This window comes from Durio zibethinus, chromosome 12 (genome assembly GCF_047325235.1).
Source record: "Durio zibethinus cultivar Kanyao isolate XHJ-2024 chromosome 12, ASM4732523v1, whole genome shotgun sequence".
NCBI lineage: Eukaryota > Viridiplantae > Streptophyta > Magnoliopsida > Malvales > Malvaceae > Durio > Durio zibethinus.
The window spans coordinates 14,696,046-14,713,169 of record NC_143173.1 but is presented as its reverse complement, the minus strand read 5'-3'; the positions used below and the strand labels follow the sequence as shown (position 1 = coordinate 14,713,169).

General features: G+C 28.5%; 1 protein-coding gene across 2 annotated transcripts; it reads left to right on the top strand.

The window, feature by feature from the left end:
• Positions 1–13,954: 13,954 nt before the first annotated feature.
• LOC111297000 (ankyrin repeat-containing protein BDA1-like) lies at positions 13,955–16,306 on the top strand. Of its 2 annotated transcripts, XM_089741628.1 has the most exons (3): positions 14,068–14,997; positions 15,089–15,595; positions 15,783–15,943. In XM_089741628.1, the coding sequence occupies exons 1-3, from the start codon at positions 14,416–14,418 to the stop codon at positions 15,804–15,806; spliced, it is 1,113 nt and encodes a 370-aa protein (XP_089597754.1). In that variant the 5' UTR covers positions 14,068–14,415; the 3' UTR covers positions 15,807–15,943. The 2 variants fall into 2 exon arrangements, with proteins under 2 accessions (XP_022747253.2, XP_089597754.1); XM_022891518.2 differs by having other exon boundaries at positions 13,955–14,997; positions 15,089–16,306.
• The last annotated feature ends 818 nt before the right edge of the window (positions 16,307–17,124 follow it).

Below are 17,124 nucleotides of genomic sequence, written 5' to 3'. Positions count from 1 at the left end.
AAAAAACTCTATCTGACCCATATCATCATTTTTTGTACTTTTTGACAAAATTGGTCATAATTTTTTTATAGAGTGTCTCAAAGCACCTTTGTGATAGTTGCACTTCTCAATTGAATTAACTGTTCTGGAATGATCTTGAAGCTCTATTAATTTTAACATATCCGCTTTAACTAAGGCTTCAAACACCTTAGCCATCGGAGTTTTGATTTCTTCTATCTTTTTCTTCATATAGCTTGTTTGCTAATCAATTAAAGCATTTATTGATGGTCTAGTATGGTTCGGTAGAGGGTTTCCATTAACATTTAGAATTTCTCATTGGCTAGTCTCAAAATTTAACACCCCTTCATTGATTAATCCTTACATTTTATGCTTTAAGACAGTACAGTTCTTAGTAGAATGGCCTGGATTTCTATAATGATAATCACAATGTGCATTATCATCATACCATTTAAGAAACAGAGGTTTCAAAGGCTCAACAATAACAAGGGCTAGTAAATATTTCTCGACAAGTTGATGGTACAAATCAGTATATGTCATAGAAATAAAGTCAAAAAGGCTTTTTTTTTGTAGTTCTTGGGGCTCTAAGACCACTGTTAAGATTAGGCCTCCATTTTGGTCTGGTGGGTGCAGCAAGACGGTTGTAGGTAGGTGTCTAAAAAGATAGCTGAAAATGAGATGGATAAGTTAGATGTTGTAGTGGCTGATATGGTTGATATAGATGAGGGATGGATGTAACATTATTTATGATAGGGTAATGAATTTGGTAAACTGGTGCAAGGTAGGGCATGAAACCTCTAACTGTTACCCCACATAGTTTACCGCTTGGGCTTCATTCTCTTTCTTTTTAGGAGCTCTACCCTTTTTTGCTCCACTTGTCTCTCCTGTATTGAGCTTGCCATTATTTATGATATTTTTAATAATCTCACTCGATATCACCATATATGTAAAGTTATTGGTTCATTGCCTATCAACCTTTCATAATACGATACTTTCAGAGTATTCACAAATAAGATAGTTGTCTCTTTCTTGGTAAAAGGAGGTTGGACTTGTGCAGCCATATCTCTCCATCTTTGTGCATACTCTTTGAAGCTTTCAGTTTTTTTTTTCACACCTTGTAAAGATAGATGATCTGGAGCTAGATCCCTAACATGCTGATATTGTATAAAGAATGCCCTTGTAAGCTTTTACCAGGAACAAATACGAGTCCTGTCTAATTGAACATACCATTTAGCTACAGAATTCGTAAGGCTATCTTGAAATATATGCATTAACAACTTCTCATCACGAGTATGTATTGTCATCTTTCGACAGTACATGGTGAGAGTATTTCATGTCGTCATATTTTTCAAATTTAAAAATCTTAAATTTAGACAGAATGATCACATCAGAGACTAAACAAAGCTCGATTGCATCTGTGGAACCATAAAAATTCATTCCTTCCATTGTTCTAAGCCTTTCTTCTAATAGCTTCATCTTTTCCTGGGCACTAATATCTTTTACTTTCTCAAGTATCTTTATCCCTAGCTTTTCTCTTTCTTTAGGATTATCCAAATCAGGAACCAAGATTAGCTCGAGTGATTTTTTTGTTATAACAGGATTAGAAAATTTTTGAAACTATCCTGGAACAAGTGCTGATGTCATTCTTAGAAAAATATTGGAATATCCACCGAGAGTAAGAATTTGTACTTTAGTTTTTTGATAAGGTTAGGTAGGCTACGGCTCGAATCTTAAAGGGTATATAAGATTTGTTATATCTGACGATTGTTGTTGGAGGCTAGAAGTTTCTTTCACTACTTTTCCCTTGTCAAGTTTCCTGAGCATATCTATTATTATACTGAAATCTCCTCTTAGTTCTTCTTGAACTTTCTCAATTCTCTCAAATCGACTCTCCTATTCTTGTTCCATGATTCTTGTTTGAGTCCTGGTGTTGTATGAATAGCAAGTGAGTTGAGTTAAAATTTTTAAAGAGCGAGCTATTCTTGAACCTTTATTTTCACAAAATTTTTTTTAAAAAAATCAGAATGTAATGTGTCAAAAATTTTATTTTTTGAAAGAGAATAAAAATGATGTAGATGATGCATGAATGTAAGTGGAAGATATTTGCTCTTAGATAAATTTCAGCACTAAAAATTTTCATTGATTCTATATAACTTTAATTACATGAGATTTATCATCCTAGAATTATATCCATAGAAACGTTTGACTTGCTTATAATGGTCTTTCACCCCGTCTAAAAAGTTTACTAGGCACTATCTATATTCTCCTATAGGATTGACTTCTTGTTTTAATATTTTTACATTTTCAACTATCTCCCATACCTTTTTTACTACCTTACTAACTTGACTAGTTATGTGCTTTATGTACTATTACCTCCTTAAATCTTTTACTTTTCACATCATGCGAGCATCTCATTCTGAATCACATGTGAAGATCCAATCTTTTTCCCTTCTCTGTCACTCATCTATTATTGTTGAAATATGGTTCTTGTGGTTTTGTAGTTGTAGCTCTAACCCTTGGATCATCTAGTGAAGTGATTCTTTCTCATTCAGTACTTCTAGGTGCTTTCTTTTCTCTTTCATGATTATGGCTTTTAGCCTTTTCTTTTCTTTTTGACATTCCACCAACCTTGCTAAAGTCGTATTATATAACCCTTTCCAATTTTGGCATTCTTGAGAGATTCTAATGGCCTCATCTTGCTTTTCTTGAGTTTTGCCCTTCTATTATTTTATTTCTTCTTGGAGCCCATTCATTTCGTGTTACCCACTAAAGTAAGACTTAATGACCTTTTCAGTCTTGAATTAGACTCATAACCTCTTATTTTCTTAGTGCAGATCTTTCAAATCATTATTGGCCACATTCCGTTCTTTTATAGCTTTTTCCAATATGCTCCATTGTATCTCTATTTCATATTTTAATTGTCCTACCTCCTCGTAAAGTTTCAAATTTTCTTTTCTTATTTTTTTCAACTTTTAATTTTTTCTTCACAAGCTCAATTTTTTATAATTATACTTTTTCTAAAAGATTGGCTGATCAATATGAGATGTCATCAAGAGGAAGTATTATATCTCTAGGTCACTTTACTTTTCAAATTTGATAATCGAGGGTGACTTTATCGATGAGAGGTCCCAATCTCATTCTTCGTATTTTCTTCCATGTTTGGATCAACTACTCCAAGGTTCTTGGTGGACTCGGTTCCTTAAAAATGAATTCTACTTGAACCAGGCCATGAGTGGCAGGAATAAACTGCTTTGCACCAAATTGCCTAAGTACCATTAACGAAGCATAATTTACAACACCCTATAGCCTTAACAACAGTATCCATGGCTCGTTCCCTCTACGATACAACAAGGGCACCCGAGGCATCCAAGGTGCCATCCATTCAATTTCATCCCCAATAAGCTTGCGCAAGAAAAGAACCCACTCCTTCTTAGTCTTTAATGTCAACCATTGGCCTTTACAAAACTCTTCGATTGGTGTCTTATTTCGAAGATACAATTTTAAAAATACACTCTTTCCACACTTGAAATGACTTCTAACCCATATATATAATAGAGGTGCACACCTTATGAATCATCCCTTTTCATTTTATCGATAGAAATTCAATGACTTGATAGTTTTGACTAGGACTGCTGATACGAGATTAATTGCTTGGGTTTTAATTTACTCAAAAAAGTCTATCACAATTATCTCAATGTAACCCAAAGTCTTCAGAAAGATTACCATACCATACAATGCTAGAGCAAACACAGTTAAACCTTGATCATCATTCAAATGCCCTTGAATAAAATTTTGGAGAAAGTCCCAATAGATGCCGAGATGTTCACCTTTAGGCTTCACGAAAGAATCTATGGTTTATACTTTTACCCTCATAAGCTTGGCCAACATTTTATGATAACCTGATTTTGGCTTTCGGATAAACATTTTATCCAAACACTATAGTTTTATCCAAAGCAAAATCAAATACTCCTTAATAGTTGGCACCAAATCTTTTGATTAAAAGTGAAGTATCTATAAGATGGATCCCAAAACTGTATACATGTCCTAACTAACTATTCATCAATCACTACTGAAATGAGAGATGCAATCAGCCCATATATTTTATAAAAGCTTTCTTTCTTTTTTTCGCTTAACTAACCTCAGATAATGGTTAAGTTTTCAAAATCATTTTGTATGAGATCCAAGTGTACCTTTTCGGGTAACTCAGACACATAACCGGTAGGCAAGTAGTCTTCACTCTTTTGTTGGGCTTCTTTTGACCAAACATATACTTCATTATAATTTTCACATGGGACACTGACTAAATATGAGTAAATCTGTAATTCTATGGGATTCATGAAGACTCCTTAGGAGAAAGTTATCCTAGAGTAAATATCTCGATACAAAACTGTATGATATGATTAATGTAAAAGAGAAAAACAAAACAAAACTGAGTTAGTGTAAGGATGTGGTTTAGAAAGAAAAAAAAACTTTTTTTTTTAGTTTTGAGATTTTTGAGTTTTGTTTTGTTTTGTATTACACACAACTTTTATTCTTACATACTTTGGTAATTTCTAAAAAAAGGTGGGTGAAACTCTACCTAAGGTTGGCTTTTTACAACTTATTACATGCTGGGTTTGGGTTGACATGCGTCTAAAGGTTCTCAAATTATTCCTTATTGTCATCCATGCTAGACTAGTAAGGCACTCCGATCCTCACCCGTTACAGGCTATGAATGAAAAGAGTTCAATTCGAGTGGAAGTATTTCGCTTGCCATTGCAGAGATTATCACCTCACGAGGGCATAGGTACTTTACTTCCCTTATAAGGGACGGAGCTCGGGTATAGAGCTCATGTATGAGATGCATTGTGTCATTGTGTGTGTATATGTTTCTTAATTTATCAAGAGTAATATATACAAGAAAAATAAAAGCATAAAAGACATAGTAAAAGAAATGTGTGAAATGTGTGTGAATTTTTCATTTTTGATTTGTTTTTCTTGGCTTTTTCTTATCGAAAGTGGAAAATAAAAATTTAAGAAAATAATTAAGACTGTTTAAATCAAAATTTAAGGATAACATGTAGTTAATTTTAACCTGACTCTCGAAAACAAATGTCACTCTCCAATGGAGTCGCCAAGCTATCGTAACGATTTTGTATCTGCCCGATGAATTTGAAAATAAAATAAAAAATAACAGTGTCACCACCAATCTTTTTTGGCTATGTGCGATTAACCACCTATTAAAATATATCCTTTTAATGAAATCTTAAAAATAATTAAAATTTATTAAGAGGATAATTTTAGAGTCTGCACAACGGTCTAGGTTCAGGAGTCGGTTATGTGTGAGGAAGGATTAGCACCCTCACAACACCCGTTTAAAACAGTACCAATTAACTATGTGTTATCCATTAATTTTAATATAAATAGTCTTATTTTTTGTGTTTGAAAAATAATTTTTTTTTATTTTCTTCGTTTGTTGGAAATTTTTTTAGTGCTCAAATTTTATTCGAGAATAACAAATTAGAACTTTTTTATCGAAATAATTCTTAAAATATTTCAGTACGTTGGTAACATTAGAAGAACCTTTTTTCACCTAGAGATTTCTTAGGCATCGCTTATTAGAATAACTTAGAATCTCATTCTTTGAGGCTCTAATTTACTTTTCATAAAAACTTTATTGTGCATGTAATGTAAAATGCTGATATGTTGATGCATGTATTTTATTCTCTTTTTTACAAATTTTATTGATTATTTTATTTGATTTTTATTATTTAAAATTTTTGGAGAAAAGAGAAATTTTTATTATATTGAAGATTCTCTATAAATATTCTAATACACTGGTAATATTTAAAAAACCTTCTCACCTAGGGATTTCGTAAAACATCACTACTCAAAATACTTTTAGAATCCCATCATTGGATAAATTTTTTTTTCTTATTTTTTATTACTATTCCTTTATCATTTTGTTTTTCAATAAATTAGTTTATTTTATTTATTATTAATAGAAAATTTTTTTTATTATATTGAAAACTTTTTATAAATACTCTAATACACTGGTAGTATTTAAAAAAAATCTTTTCACCTAAAGATTTCATAGGTATCACTATTTGAAGTACCTTTGAATCTCATTGTTGGATAAAAATTTCCTTTTCTTACATTTTTTTATTGATTTATATTATTTATATTATATACTTATAAAAAACTTTTATTATAAATTTTATTATTTATTTTTATTAATTATTATTATAAAACAATAAAAATTTATTTTAGTAAATTTAAACATTTTTTATATGCATAAATATTAATAATAAAATTTAAAATAAAACAAATAATATTAAAAAAAATTAAAAAAAAGTTTTTTTTACCTGAACCAGACCGATCAACGGTCCGATCAGCGCGGTCTAGGTCGATTCAATAGTTAGATCCGATCTGATCCGGTTGGTTCGGGTTCGATACCAATTTGGTCCTGTCTGGTTCGTCAGATCGAGTGCACAATCTCAGGTCGAGTTAAAGGTCAACCAGCAAATCATCTGGGGTTTAAACAGCATCATTTTGCTATCTTCCTAAACGACATCGTTTTGAAGGCTTATTTAAAGGCCAAATCAACTTTTTTTCAGTCTTCTTCTTTTTTCTCTCTCTTTCTCTCAGACCTCTTTTTTTCTCTCTTTAAAACCCAAAATCTGACGACTGTTTCGTTAGGCCGGTCGTCATCGGTGGTTGTCGATCGTCACTTATCGGTTGCCGAAAAAATCTAAAATTTTTGAAATAAATGTTCCCAACCTCTTGAGTCCAGATTTGAGCCTAGTTTTGAGAAAAAATGATCCGAACAACAAGGATCTGGCCTGAAAGGTTTAAACCAAATTGGTTTTTCTTGTTTCGATGATTTTTTTATTTTTTTGTAGACTGGCGTTGTGGTTCCTGTTCCAAGGACTATTGGTTTCTTGTATTTTGGTGCTTGATTTTTTTTGCAAGAAGCTTTTTTTTTTTTGAACTTGGCAGTATCTTTTTTTTATTTGTTTTTTGTTTTTTTTACAAGGTCTCTTGGCTTCTCTCTCTTTTTTTCCACCGATTTCATTGCTCTATTTATATAACAAAAGAAGACCAAAATCCTAAAAAATCTAAGATTTTAGTGGCCTAGTATTAGGGCAGCCATCGATTGTTAGAACGATTGTCGGTGGCTGTCAGGGTTGGGGCAGCGTGCAAGCCGCTGGCAATGCGACTGTCAGTGGTCGACAAAAAAGCTAGCAGAAAGGAAAAAAAAGAAAAAAAAGAAGAAAATAAAAAAAATAAAATGGTATCAATAGGTGCTAATCCTTCCCCACACGTAATCGACTCCCAAATCCAACCTGATTTTCGTAGATCGAAATTTATCCTTTTGATAAACTTTAAACCCGCTTTTAGAGTTTTATTAAAAAGATAAATTTTTGGGTGATCAATCACATCCTAAAACAAATTGGTGGCGACTCTTTTTTTTATTTTTTTTTATTTTAAAATATTTTACGTCTGACGATCTCAAAACCGTTACAACATTGACTATAATGGACTGACTAAACAACAAGTAAGTTTGAAAGGTACTATGTAATTGAATTAAAGTGGATAAAGTAAAATCATTGGTATGAGTTTGAATTTTTAAATTTTGGTTAGTTTTGAATTAATTAATAATTATATACTAAATATATGTTTTGAAGGATCTCTGTTAAAATTTTGTTCATTGCTTATTCCAAAAATTTTAAAAGTAAAATGTTGGATACTTGTACATTTGGAGCACTTGAGCTTTTTTGGTAAATAGTTTTATTATTATTTTTATTAATTAATTTTCAAATTATTTAATTGTATTTTGAATAAATTTATTTTTATAGAAATTATTATTATTATTATTATTATTATTATTATATGACAAACGATCATAACTATTTAACATAAAATTATAATTATTTATATAATATTCACTATTTTAACAAGAAGTTATGATTATACTTATTTTTTAATTTTTAGAGTTTTTCTTGTTGACTATAATTGATTATTATAAAACATGGGCTTAATTTGATATCAATTTTTTTTTATAAAAACACCTATATCGAATTGAGACAAATAGAAATTTATCAAATATTAATTATTTTATCATCCTTATTAATAATCTCATTTTATTATAAATTTGATCTAATAAAAAATAAAAACTAAAAGAATACAAAAAAAAAAAAATTAGAGATGCTACATGCGTATCTCCATTAACATTATTTTTTAACAGAAAAAAAGATCTAATTAAAAAACAATAAAAAACTAAAAATATTTTAGAAACAAAAAAGAGAGTAAAAAACGCATGCTATCTATCGAATCGAATTGAAATCTATTAGATACTAATTGTTTAGTTTATCCATTGGCTCCTTTTATTGCAAAATTTATGTAATTAAAAAAAGTTAAACAATAAAATGAAAAAAAATCAAATTAGGGTACCACGTAGTAGGGGTGAGAAAAAAATTGAAAAAATAAAAAATTGATTCAAAATTTTAATATTCAATTTGGTTCAGTTCGATTTTTTTCTTATTCAGTTCGAATCAAGTTCAGATATTAAATGTATATATTAAGTTTGGATCAAATTTCGGATCGAGATGTAAAAAAAAAATCAAATCGAATCAAATTATATATTTTTATTAGTTTATATATATATGAAATTTTCATAAAATAAAAATAATTATTTTATATATAAATTTGTTTAAATATATTAAAAATCTTATTAAAATAATATATAAAAAATAAAAAAGTTTATAATTTAAAAACTGATGAACTGAATTGAACATATAAAATTCAATTCGGATCAAATCGATTTCAAAAATAAGTCGGTTAAGATTCGAATTGAATTTTAAAAATTCATAATACAATACATTATCCAAAAGAAATTGAATCCGATTCAATTTGAATAGTCATCATCCCTACCATGTAGACGCCTCAATCAGGTTTTTTTTTTTTTTAAACAAATTTACATAAATAAAAAATAAAAAAGTTGAAAAAAAGTAAATAAGTTTTTTTAAAAAAAGAAATATAATATGCCATGTCAAATATTAAATGAAAGTCAAATAATAATCGAAATAAGTAAAATGTATATAATAAATGGATTGATAGATATATTATATCTTAATTAGGTATACATATAGTATTTTTATTAAATTAAGATATTAAATAATTACTTTATTAATATAATACATATAAATACAATAAAATAAATAATTATCAAATTAAAAAGAGAAAATTAAAAAAAGAAAATAATATATATTTTAATAATTAGATCAAATGGGCTTCACTTTAAAAAAAATTTAAAATATCTGTCAAAAAAAAGTAAAAAAGAAAATGTAAATAAAGAAAAAAAGAATCAAATAGCTTGATATAGAGCATATTTGTGATATCAAGTGGGTGACAAAAAAATAACATATAAATAATTATTTACTAACTAAATCATAAAAGGAAAAAGAGAAAAAAATGAAAAAAAAAAAAAAACATGTGGCATACTCTTGTTTTCAAGTAGATCCCACACTAAAAAAAATTAAAATCATAAAAAGAATTTATTAACGATATTTTAGAAAACGTATAAAGAAAAAGGAACCAAAGGCAAATTTTGGTATCAACTGGGTCTCACAAAAATTAAAAAATTATTAAAATATATTTATTAAATATAAAAAAGTAAAAAAAAAACTCAAAAAAATTTCTAAAATTAAAAAAATCAATAGTTTTAAAAAGCATTTAAAAAAAGAAAAAGAAAAAGTAAAAAAAAGTAGAAACAAACCAAAAAATAAAAAATCCTTAAAAGGAAAAAAAATTGCAATTACTCAAGCGTTGCGTGGATCAAAATTTTTTTGTTTTATCATCCCTATTCATTGATTTTTGTTTTTTTTTTTGTAAAATTTATCTAATTAAAAAAAAAAAAAAGGTGAAAAGGAAAAAGAAAAAACAGATAGAGATATTATGTGAATACCTTAATTAACGTCATATTCTTATAAACTTTATTTAATGAAAAAATTAAAAATTAAAAAAAGTAAAAACAGATAAAAACAAAAATAAAAGAAAAAATAAAAAAAAATGCTCAAAGAGTGCCGCATGAACAACCCCTATCGAGTTTAAAATATTAATTTTTTAAATTAAGTATGAGATGTAAAAAAAAGAAGAAGAACAAAAAAGAAAAAAGAAAATTTAGGATAAATTAGATCCCAATTTTAAAAAATAAAATTTATAAAAAATTAGGAAAAAAAGATAAAATGAAAAATAAACAAAAAAAATAACGTGGCATCCTTTAGGTTAGAGCATTTTGCTCCGTACCTTACCAAGATTAATGTTATAGATTCAAGAAATTCTTAAAGGTCAGAAGGATACCTTGGCAAATCGGTAAGAAATATTCTATTAAATTAATTGATTGCTATGGTTGATTATTAAGTTTTAAACCTTGCCAAGGACTAAGGTTTTTCTGTTTTGCTTTTGAGATAAAAAAAAAAAAAAAGAAATTTCAATTTGAATAAATGCAAATTTAATATTATATTCTTATATAACATTGGTATTCAACAATTTTTAGACCAATTCGTATCTGGTGTTAATTTGATTGGTTGGAATGGTGTAAAAAGATAAAAAATCTATCAATTTCAATTAACCTAATTAAAACATTCTTAAGGGGATTGATATTTCAGTCTATTTGACTTTTAATGTTTTTTAAACGACTATATAATTGATGATTAAAAGTACGGGTGATTTGTCAAATTATTTTTTGATTAATTGGTATGTTATTAAAATTGATATTTAAAGGTTATAGGTTTAAAAAAATTTATGCACGTAATATTATATTTCGCTAAAATAAGTATTAAAATAAAGATTTAAGGATAAATTAAAAATTAAAAAAATGGGTGATTTTTTTTTTTTTTACTTGTAAATTCTATAAGGATGAATATAAGCATCCTCACATCTCAAAACATTTCCATCTTCTAAAATTAATTCATGTAATTGATCAATGCTTTTTGATTAAGAGAGTATATCACCTACAATAATTATAATATAATTAATCACAATTTAAAATTATTTGAAGTTTATTAAAAATTTATATGAAATGCACGTTTATAAGTAACGTACTTCTATATAAATCTTTATTTTAATTGAACAATTATAATATTGTAATAAAAAGAATTATGAGTGATATTCTCTCCTGATTGAGCTACTACTCACAATCTTTCTTTTATTACCGTATATCATATAGGATCAGTATTGATCAAATGAAGGAAATTAAGAGTATGCTTTTAGGGGTTGCTCCTATGTTTGAATAAATTCAAAATAATAATGTGTGTGATGGTGAAAAATTATATTTTTTAATTATTTACAAAGAGTTGTGGTTGGATAATTGGGTTTGTTCAAACAAACATCAATTCGGACAATTATGTTTGTATAAATAAACATTTATCTAGACAATTACGTGAGACATCTATTTGAATATAAATAAAACTTCTTTTTTTTAAAAAAAAGCATAAAAAAAAAATTGATCTTTAAATAACATTCTTATTATGGAACAAAACCAAGAAAAACTTTTCATACTCAAATCAAATAATTTTATTCTTAAATCGATGAATATTCAATAAATTGATTTCGCCAAAGCAAAACATAATCAATCACAAAGCTTTATTATATTATTAAAGTTTATTGTGGAAAACTCCTTTGCATGCCAAATAATTAAGTGATGAGATGAACAAAACTTAAAAAAGTGATGTTAATACATATTTTAGAGCCTTTCCTTAAATTTCTTGATTTTCATACGTATGATTTAACATGCTATTGTCTCATTGGTTTAAATATGCTATAACGTTTCCATCTTCATCATTTGGAAAATTCCCAGCAATTAATCTTTGTAAATTTGGTTCCTGGTCAATAAACACAGAGAAAATATTTAAAAGTCATTGATAGACTTTGACTTGGAGTTAAAAATCAATTGTATTTCACTAGTCCCACCGCCTAACAAATTTATATGGATTCAGACACATCTTTAACAATCTACTTTTTCATCATATTTTTGCCAAAGACTATCTTCCTAGCATAAACTTGCATTTCAAATTCACATAGAATTGAATATTTAATTTTTGTTTTTTTTTTTAATTTTTTGATATATATAACGAAGTTTAAAGGTGGGTCTGGAATCTAAATTTTAGATTTCAACTTTCTTATAATGAGAAACTGACGAACATTGCAGTTTAAGATCCAATTTCATAGATAATAAATGCAGTAAATATGAAAGAATATATGTGCATCTGATTGCGTATCAAAGCGGAAAGAATATGTTTCGGGATTAAATCAACTTTTTGGATTATAACATTGCTAAGTGGCTTATTTCATAGTAATTGTGGGCGGAGGCTAACTTGAAATATGGTTTTGTGTAAAACTTTAAATGTGGTTCAAAGGATGTGGTGCAATTCTATTAAGAATATGAAAATACTGTGTGACTTTGTGATAGTTTCGATTAAAATTATAAATTTCGTCAAATTAATAAAATTATTTTTGTTTTTTTTGGAAATTTCAATATTTTTAGTATTTCTTTTGTTATGTGATTAAAAGAATTCTGAACGTTGGCTTGCAAAAGTAATGTTAACGCCAATTCCAGGCCAACAAGTATAGTGTACAAATAAATAAAAATTGGATTAACATATGTTTTCCATTAAAGAGATTGAATCATTAAAGAAATTTGGATTATGGGAGTTGGTTTCCATGAAAGAGATTGAAACATTAATAACAGGGTTGCACGCCTTCGACGAAAATGGGGACCACTTGGCGAAGTTTTTGCTTTTATTTTAAAAGATAAAGTAGTATTTTTTTTTTTTGAAGAAAACTTTAAATTAATATACTTATGTAAGGTTGATAACTCATAATTCGTCATTAAAATAACTTAAAATCAATCAAATTGATCAATATTAAACGGTATTAAAATTGATATGAAAAATTTTTCATTAAGGTGATTTCATTAAAATTAAAATTAATGCATTGTAAATTAGTATCGAAACGAAATTAAAAACATTCAATTAAGCTGATCAGAGTTTGAAAAACTATACTACCATAGATAAATATTGGAGGAGAAGCCATTTAACAATTTCCCCCATTTTGAATCCCTCTTTTAACGCTTTTTCCTGACCTAACCATGCTATAACAATAGTATTTACGTAATGTTACAGATGTCATGTTTATATTGGATGAAAATTAATTCATTATTTGGTATTAACTATTCATTAATTGCATTAATTTACGTTTTATATTTATAAATGATAAATTTAAAGCTTACTCAATTAATTTATATAGTTATAAAATAATTATAAAATAATAGTTAATAATTTGATACTTGATATTTGAATTTGAATTATTTTATTTTTTTGTCTTTAGGTTATGATGTGTTTTTTAAGCAAAATTATTAATAATTTATTTAAATATTAAATTACTCATTATCAAAATTAGTTATTAATTTGAATATTAAATTATGGAGTAGGATCTACTTACATAAAAAAAAAATTACACAATTTTATATTTTTAAATATTCATTTTAATATATTCAAAAGATAAAAGAAATAAATTAAAAAATAAAAAATAATTTCATTTCATTTATTATATTTATTAAAATTAATAATTAAAAAATACAAAAATATATGAAACTTTTTTCTCCCCTTTAATTGTTGTCAAAAGTATTTTTTATATTTAATTAAAAAATAAAAAGGAAAAAAAAGTTTGCTATAGGTTTATAGGGCTTTTGGTGCTTTGGAGATCACCTCACTCCCCCCAAGGCTCCTGGACATTTTTTATGAAAAGATAAAAGATGAGACGCCAACTTTGGCAGACAGCAGGCAGACAGTTTGGTGAGAAGTGACCAACGGTTCAGAACATGCATCTTACTCTGATCAATACCTTTTTTTTAATTCATCTTGCACCGTTGAAAATCGGATACAAAAGTCTTTGTCATGTTTTTTATATTCAGAAGCAAAAAGTTTGGTGAGAAGTCACCAACGGTTCAGAACATGCATCTTACTCTGATCAATGCCTTTTTTTTTAATTCATCTTGCACTGTTGAAAATTGGATACAAAAGTCTTTGTCATGTTTTTAAATCGGATACAAAAGTCATGTTTTTTATATTCAGAAGCAAAAAGTTTGGTGAGAAGTGACCAACGGTTCAGAACATGCATCTTACTCTGATCAAAACCTTTTTTTTAATTCATCTTGCACTGTTGAAAATCGGATACAAAAGTCTTTGTCATGTTTTTTATATTCAGAAGCAAAAAAGAGGAAATAAAGTTTTGAAAAGTTTTATGGCTTGTTAAAAGTGAAACCAATCTCCTGATTTCCTCCATCTTCTCTTTTACCCTTTTAATTTTGCTATCTAAAGCAGTTTAACCCTCTTTTCCTTTTGTCTTTCATTTTCATTGTCGTTTGGCTTTTCTGATATGGATGAAAATTTGAGGAGGGCTGCTCAAGAGGGAAATGTTGATGAATTATATGCATCAATCCAAAGAGATTCTAATGTTTTAAGGCATATTGATGAGATGGAGTTTGTTGACACTCCATTACACATAGCTGCAGCTGAAGGATGCATTGATTTTGCAATGGAGATAATGACCTTAAAGCCCACATTTGCTAGGAAGCTAAACCAACAAGGCTTTAGTCCCATTCATCTTGCAGTGGAAAAGGGACATAAAGAGCTGGTTCTACTTCTCTTGGAAAATAATAAAGATCTTGTTCGTTTCAAAGGGAAGAAGGGTGAGACTCCACTGCACTATGCAATAACCAGAGAACACAACCTTGATCTCATTGCTAGATTTTTGGAGGTTTGCCCCGAATGCATCCGAGATGTGACAACTACAAATGAGACTGCTTTGCATATTGCAACGAGAAACAATGAGTTAAAAGCTCTCAAACTTCTATGCGGGATGCTTAAGAGTACTGACTATCGTGAGGATGTGGTGAATCAGAAAGACAGGAATGGCGACACTGCCTTGCACGTAGCTGCCTGCGATAATCGACATGAGGTTCTACTTATGCTCTAATTAATTTTACTTTTAGCAAAAGAAATAGATTCTTTTTAGATTGTATAATTTCATCTAACTCTTGAATAAACAGATGCTCAAACTGCTATTGCAATGCAACGCTGACAAACATACGACCAATCGTGCTGGTTCAACGGCACTTGATGTTGCACAACAACTTAATAACAAAAAAAGCATTGGAATTCTGGGTGGTTGCTTTATTCCAAGAGTTTCAACTTTTAATTATAAATTGCAGAAACAAATTTTCAAGTATGTGACGAAGGCATCAGTTATAATTTTTCAAGATATGGACAATATATCAATTGAGGACCGCAATGCCTTACTAGTAATTCTAGGACTGCTTTTAACAGCAACCTACCAAGCCAGTCTTAGCCCACCTGGTAGTGTTTGGCAAGGAGACAGTTCCTCAAACTCCACTGACAATCCGGTAGATGAAGACAAACTACCTGGGAAATCAGTCATGGATCAAATTACTTTTCTTTATTTCTACATTCCAAACTCTGCTGTCTTCGTAGTAACGTTTTTCCTAACATTGGGTCTCCTTAAACCTTTTCCTCGTGGTTTTAGGACTGCTCTTCAGGTACTCCTTGCATTTCTTGCTATATGCTTTTATCAATCAATCTTTTTCTTAGCTCCAACTTATTTAGCAACTGTAGTTATTAACATATTTTCAGTTATGGTTTTCGTTTTGATGATGTTCATGTGTTTTGCTTATCGGGTGTCAAAAGTCAGTGTTTTAATTTTAGGATGTTGGTTATTCCCTACAGGTGTTTTGTTTGATGGTTCTATAGAAAATGTAATACTAGGATGTTGGTTATTCCTTTTTCTGTATGATGAATTCTGGAAAGGAACAGCTTTAGTTGTAGGGTATTGTTTACTCATTGGCTTGGGTAGTGGAGTTATGTTCGCCATAACAAATATTTTTACATATATCCTAGGATGTTGGTTATTCCTTAGTCTCTGTCGATTCTGCATAAAGCGGTGTAATGAACATTGTAATACCTGAACAGTCAAAACAATGTACCATGTCCGTGTCCATGTCCCCTACACATGGATATTGGATGCAGATCTAGTGTTGAAGAATGGTCACTGCAATTTCTTTTAGAACAACAACGGAAATTGCTTCTTTTTTCCTAGGTTGTTCTATTTGTAATACGTCAAATTGTCAATGTGTTACTGTTTTTTTTTTCTTTTCGTTTAATTTGTTATCTTTTATACGAGTTTATTTCACTTATATATATTTCGTGGATGCATAAATAGTATTATAAAAAGGTACTATTAATTTTCCTTCCATCATTAGTTTTCTCAATTTTTTAGTTTGAAAAAATGTTAAACAGGCCATTTCGATTGTTAAAGTTATAGCAATTATATCCTCCACTTTGCATTTAATGCTTTATAAGGTAAAGTTAAAGGTAGACAAAACAAGTGGAAGAAAATTCAATTTTCGTCTTCAAATTAATTCTCATGATTCAAGTCGTTTAACCTTAAACGCCCAATCTCACCTCCAAGGAAAATGGTAATTAACTTGCAAGACTTCTTGGTTTCTACTCTCTATAAAAAGTTGCAATTTAAATTATTTTTATTTGAATTTATATTTTCATTTTAGCATAAACTTTATTTGAAATATATTATATATTGCTAAAATAAACTTTATTTGTAATCAGCAAAAAAAAAAAAAAAAAAGACAATAAAGAAAATTAAAACTGTCAAATAAATAAAGAAAAAGAGGAACACTGCTAATCAAAATCTTAAAATGTTTGTTTAAACATGGGCTTAATTTAAATGGTTCGCTCACTTTCCTTAGAAAGTAAAATCTTATAAAATTAGGTTTTGATCCCTAGCACTTGCTCTATATTTCCTTTCTTCAGTCTCTTTGGTTTCGATTTTTTTTTTTCAATAAAATTGTTTGTTTGGGGCAAGAAATTATGTGATGTGTTTTCATTTATTTCTTCCTTTTATTATTATTATTATTATTGTAGTTGCAATAATTTGTTAACATACTTCCATTACCAAATAAGCAACTGAATTTGAATAAACAAAATCATAAGATTTGGCTATAAGAGCAAATATTTAAGTAGCTTTCGATTGACAAAAGATTGAGAGAGGCCA